Source organism: Cariama cristata, unplaced genomic scaffold, assembly GCF_000690535.1.
Source record: "Cariama cristata isolate BGI_N322 unplaced genomic scaffold, ASM69053v1 scaffold1800, whole genome shotgun sequence".
NCBI classification, from domain to species: domain Eukaryota; kingdom Metazoa; phylum Chordata; class Aves; order Cariamiformes; family Cariamidae; genus Cariama; species Cariama cristata.
Window position 1 is genome coordinate 37,505 of NW_009595050.1, and position 6,000 is coordinate 43,504.

The 6,000-nt window shown below is 38.2% G+C and overlaps 1 protein-coding gene across 1 annotated transcript in view; it reads left to right on the top strand.

Moving 5' to 3' along the window:
• Nucleotides 1-6,000, top strand: part of ATM (ATM serine/threonine kinase) — a 68,797-nt gene that overhangs the window by 36,333 nt on the left and 26,464 nt on the right. The window contains 6 exon segments of the mRNA XM_009700220.1: nucleotides 1,778-1,865; nucleotides 2,214-2,369; nucleotides 3,302-3,410; nucleotides 4,610-4,698; nucleotides 4,794-4,896; nucleotides 5,969-6,000. The exon segment at nucleotides 5,969-6,000 is cut by the window's right edge and continues 1 nt beyond it. Coding sequence (XP_009698522.1) covers nucleotides 1,778-1,865; nucleotides 2,214-2,369; nucleotides 3,302-3,410; nucleotides 4,610-4,698; nucleotides 4,794-4,896; nucleotides 5,969-6,000 — 577 coding nt within the window.

Sequence of the window (6,000 nt, forward strand, 5' to 3'; positions counted from 1 at the left end):
CTGTCTGATGCCATGAAAAAACAGACACCATTTACGTTTTCTGTCTGTAAGCTTCTTGTTAGCGAGTGAGTATGAACACCATGCTGACAGCTTATAGTTACCATTATTGTAATTTGGTCTGTTGTTCAACAAATCCTGAAGAATAACTTTTTTCTTCCAGTTTTCTTGGCCAGTACCTCTTCCTTCCCCTGACTTGTTAATACTTTCTGGTACCCAAATATAATTCATTCAGAAATTTTAATTATTCATTTGATCAAATTATGAAAGAGGAATTAACAATCTCTTTGGGGCGTTGACTGTACAGTGCTAACAGAATGGACCCTGCCTGTGAGATGCTACATCTACATTTGCAAGTAGTGCAGCACATCGGGATGGATCTGGAGATTAAAATGTCATCGTACGTTAGGAACTGAGTCAGATGTCCTCACTGGATGTCTTTTGAAAGTTAAGCATGTGGTAGATTACTTCTTTTAAAGGAGTTCGTTTTCCTTCTGTAAGGTCTTTGGTAGCAGTGGATCCCTGTACTGGGCACTGGTGAGGCCGCACCTTGAGTGCTGTGTCCAGTTCTGGGCCCCTCACCACAAGAAAGACCTTGAGGTGCTGGAGCGAGTCCAGAGAAGGGCAACGAAGGTGGTGAAGGGTCTGGAGCACAAGTCTGATGGGGAACGGCTGAGGGAGCTGGGGGGGTTTGGTCTGGAGAAAAGGAGGCTGAGGGGAGATCTGATGGCTCTCTACAGTGACCTGAAATCTAAGTGGGGGTTGGCCTCTTCTCCCAGGCAACCAGTGACCAGACAAGAGGGCATAGTCTGAAACTGCGCCAGGGAAGTTCAGGCTAGAAATGAGGAGGCATTTCTTCACCGAAAGGGTCGTTAGGCATTGGGATGGGCTGCCCAGGGAGGTGGTGGAGTCCCCATCCCTGGAGGGGTTTAAGAAAGGATTGGAGGTGGCACTTAGTGCCATGGTCTGGTTGACATGGGGGTGTGAGGGCAAAGGTTGGACCCGATGATCCCAGAGGTCTCTTCCAACCAAATCGATACTGTGATTCTGTGATCCTCTTGAGTTCATTTCTCTTTGTTGGAACACATGAAATGCCCAGATACTTCTTTTTTTTATGTGGCTTTGGCCTTCTTTAGAGGAAAATTCTAGTTCTGCATCTTCCTGTAGTGTAGTACTAATCACACCTTTGCTTATGCTTTCGCTATTTCTTGCTTCGTGTAATGTATAAATCAAAAATGTCCAGAAAATGAAAAAATTATTAACCCAATGACCAGAACACAAGCTATGGCCATCTGATGTTTTTCTAATCCAGAAGCAAGGCATGGAAATACGCGTTCTTTAAAAGTATGTGTGTGTGGGAGATAGTGGCTTTTGTGTAAACATACACAATCTATAAAATCTACAGTAAAGCTACTAATAAATATTTCTGTGGCTTTGAAATAACTTTATATGGCTCAAGCCTAAGGGAAGAGCTGTGTTATGGAGCTATGTGCAATGACGTTGGATCATCTCTGAATTCTGTAAGAGGAAACAGAATCCACAAGTTATTAATGCGAAGATAATTTGATAAAGAAAATTGCAGTATAAACTACTGTAATGTCACTAACATCATATAAGGAGGGGAAATACATTTTGTGACAAACTTAATTTAATTTTGGAAATGCCATCCAAGGAAGTTTTTATTTATTTTCTTGAGTACAAAATACACTTTTTTATTTTGTAAATGGATATGTTATGACATAAGTTCATTATATTCTTTCTTTTGAAATACACGTCCCAGAGCAAGAAACCCATAATTTTAGAAGTTTGGATAAAGTATCTCGACGAGCCATGCTTGCTGTTGTTGATTACTTAAGAAGACAAAAGAGGTGAATTACAGCTTTCCAAAATCTTGCTTTAAATTAATTATGATTGTTCTAAGATCTGTTGATGCTTTAGGTTAAGGAAGAAGGATGTGGTGGAGAACATGTCAGTTAAAAGAATGAAGATATAGGAGTGACCTTGCATTTGTTACAGAAGTGATATGGCTAGCCTTAAACAATTCTCAGAGTGCTGAAGGAGTTATCTAAAAACTTTTTGTCTGATAAACTTTTTGTGGTGTGGGTGTGCAGGGGGAGACTAAGATAAAAGTAGTCTTTATAGTTAGGTTGGATTTATTTTGTTTAATGTTAAAGAGAAGGTCTGTTACAGCAATATTAAAGTCTTCATTTAATCAGATCTGTTTCAGGTACAGTTTTTGATGACAGCTTCTGGCTAGATCTGAATTATCTTGAGGTTGCTATAGCAGCACAGTCTTGTGCTGCTCATTTCACAGCCTTGCTCTACGCAGAAATCTACGCGGACAAGATAAATATAGACAAACAGCAAGAAAGGTACAAGGCTTGAGGAATGCTGTTTCTTGACAGTTCTGGTAAAATGTGTGTCCCAGTAGTGTTTTGTTACGTGAAAAGTCAAGGAAACTTTAAAAAACTTCCTTAGGTGTGTGTGTTGACCTGGAAAATATTTCTACCAGTCCTTGGATGTGATCCCAACCTTGCTAATTTGCTAGCCGTGACACGCTCAAAATACTCTCATTTTGACTTCTAACCAGAAAGGTTTCATACCAGTGTGTGTTGTGGAGAAACTTCACTAAAGCTAATGCTTCTGAATGCTAAAATGTCTTGAATCTCACTTTCTAAATTGTACACTTTTCAGATTCTATTTCTCGTAATTAATAGTGTGCTAGTGGTTAAATTATGGCCAGAAGTGAATCAAAGGGAGAAAGAAACCACAGAATGATGACCACCGTTGCATGGGTAGAGCTGAACGATTGTTGTAGAAGGAGTTTTCTTCTATAAAGGAGAATTATCTTTGTCTTCTGGTCTAGCAAGATCAAAATATGGAACTAGTTTACTAGCTTTGTTTTGGTGACAAATAACTCCAAGGCAGTGAATGTATAACAGAAGTATGGTTGTAAGCATATATATATTATGTAGTTGCTTTTATTCTTTCCCAGAATAGAGCGTTCTCACTTCAGGCATTCATAAAAGCAATTTGATTTAATAACAGATTAGACATTACAAGGTGGAGTTTTTTTTCTCTGAAAAGCCACCTTGATGTTGAAATCCCTTGATGTTGATATTCTGAGTTCAGCTGATCACTTTGTCATTCTGGTGGAGAGCCATTTTGAATAACCTGGGGATATGACAGGCCTGATCTTGCATTTGGTATTTTTGCCTTTTACTTCTTAAGTGTTGTTTCAGAATTTCTTTAGTTCTTTGTATGAGATTTCATTTAACTTTACCGGTTGAAACGTTTCTTTTAGGTCATCTTTTAAAGCAGCTAGGAGTTTGACATTTGAAGAAGAAAGTCAAAAAACAACTATTACTATTTTGAATGAAAAAAGTAAAGAAGAAACTGGCATAAGTTTACAGGTACATGTGTGTGCTTCATAATCTGAAAGCCACCCTTCTCATATAATTACAATTAACAGTAGGTTTCATCTGAGCTGAAAGCAGATCTAGTTGAACTTCAAAAACTGTATTTGAAAGTTATCGTGCTCTAATTCAAACTGAACTCAATGGCCTTGCTGGACAAGTTAAAATGAGTATTCGTTCACCTGAAACACTAATTGCCTGGCAAATTTTAAATCACTACAAAGCAGACTTTGTTCCCCAAAACAACTGACCTCATGGCGGTAACCAGCCAAATATTTTTCAGTTTGTTTTGTCAGAGAGATATGTTCATTAAAAATCAGCAAGTGGCGTAGCAAGTTGTAATAATCAAAACCAAAGTATTATTACCTCCTACAAGTTTATTTGATGTATAAAATCTGATTCAGTAGCCTTGTCTAAATTACTTCTTTCCGTAGTTCATTATTCCAGAACTGTGCTTGCATATCTTTAAAATGCATGGCTTAGCTGGTATGTCTGGTGCTCATTCTGTACTACTGCCTTTTGCTTTTCAACCAGTCCACCTAAGGCCCAGCGCTGTTTGTTTAATAACTCAGCAGAGAAGTTAGATAGTCCTGAAGAGTTTCGCTAGACTACGAAACTTTTCTTCCTGTGATGATAGCAAGCTCAGATACTTCATAAAGGAAAATTAAGCGATGATAACATGTTACATGGAAGAACTTGTGTTGTGGTTTAACCCCAGCTGGCAACTAAGCACCCCACAGCCGCTCGCTCACTCACCCCCTCAAGGTGGGATGGGAGAGAGAATCAGAAGAGTAAAAGTGAGAAAACTCATGGATTGACATAAAGACAGTTTAATAGGTAAAGCAAAAGCCACGCGTGCAAGCAAAGCAAAATAAGGAATCCATTCACTACTTGTGGGTTTAACCCAACGCCTTGTGCCCCCCCAGCCTCCTTGCTGGTGGGGTGGGGTGAGAAGCAGAAAAGGCCTTGACTCTGTGTCAGCCCTGCTCAGCAGTGACTGAAACATCCCTGTGTTATCAGCTCTGTTTTCAGCATGAATCCAAACCACAGCCCCATGCTAGCTGCTGTTCAGAAAATTAACTCTACCCCAGTGAAAACTGGCACAATTTGTATTTATAAACTTACATGATACGTATATAACTCACTTGAACTGGTTCCAAAAGGGGTAATTCTTCGTTTTATGGTGCATGTTGTAGGACCTTCTCATGGACATATATAGAAGCATTGGAGAACCTGACAGTCTCTATGGCTGCGGTGGAGGAAGAATGTTACAGCCATTAGCACGGTATAATTTATTAATGTTCTTATGTTCTTTAAAGTCATAGCTTTCATTTATTAGTAAGAAACTGAAATTGAAAACTTCTGATTAACTTACAACAGGATAAGAACATATGAGCATGAAGCGGTATGGGAGAAAGCCCTTGTAACATATGACCTTGAGGCAAGCCTCTCTCCATCTACTCGCCAGGCAGGAATAATGGAGGTAATTTTATTTTATAATAAGAAATGAATGTGGGAATTGATATCCACTATACTGAGACCCATTTGTAGTAAGTGCAAAATTGTTTTAGGACTGAAAGAAATCTCTTTGGTCATCAAATCTAGCCCACTGTCATAGGCATCCAAACTGTACAATACAAGACAACTCAATATTTGTCCTGAAAACATTAAGGCTTCTAGTCCTCTTGTCACTCATATGTAATCCCTGTCTTGGGTAATGAATTTTGTGAAATACTTCAAAATAAATATATTTCATTTTATACAGAATTTGGCCAGCTCCTAAAATGGTGGAATATAGAAAGTTATGTAATTGGTTATTTTTGCCATCTCATTCTTTAAACCTCTCCATTATGGCAACTATCTTACTGAAATTGTGGTATTTCTGATAAAATAAATAAATGGAAATGATGTTGCCTTATTTTGATCCTTTAAAAATATGTTGGTTTTTAACCTAAAAAGTTTTACACCGGTTCTGTAACAACATAGCACAGGTTTATCTGTGTTTCCCCTCATTTCATTTTCCTATGATACTTTTCTTTTCCTACCCCAAATTATTTAGTATCATTGTTAAAATTCCATTGTGTTTCTCCTTCATAATGGCTGTACACATAACCTGGGTAAGCTGTCACAATTATGAAGTCATTATGGTCTTCAGACAGATAGGGTGTAGGAGTTGTAGGAACCTTTTTCAAATCCCCACCAGGAAAAACAATTCATTAAGAAGTAAAACTAGTTTTGGCTTACTACCCAGGAATGATGGAATGGAGAAATGTGAGCAGATAGTTCATTTGAAACACAACATGGAAATTTATTTCAAAGAATGCCAGCCACAGTAGTAATGAAACTGTTTTTCCGAGGTTACAGTTAGCAGTAGTGTGATTAGTAATCTTATTAAAAAGTTTTCACCTTACATAGTGCTGAGTTTAGAAATACTTATGGTTCTACCTTACCTGCAAAGGCTTCTTTGTTTCCAAAGGTAAAACAAAACCTTTTAAAATACCAGTTCAGTTTACTGAAGGAGGAAAACTAACTTTCAGTAATTTTGTTAATTCCAGGCTTTGCAGAATTTTGGGCTTTGCCACACTCT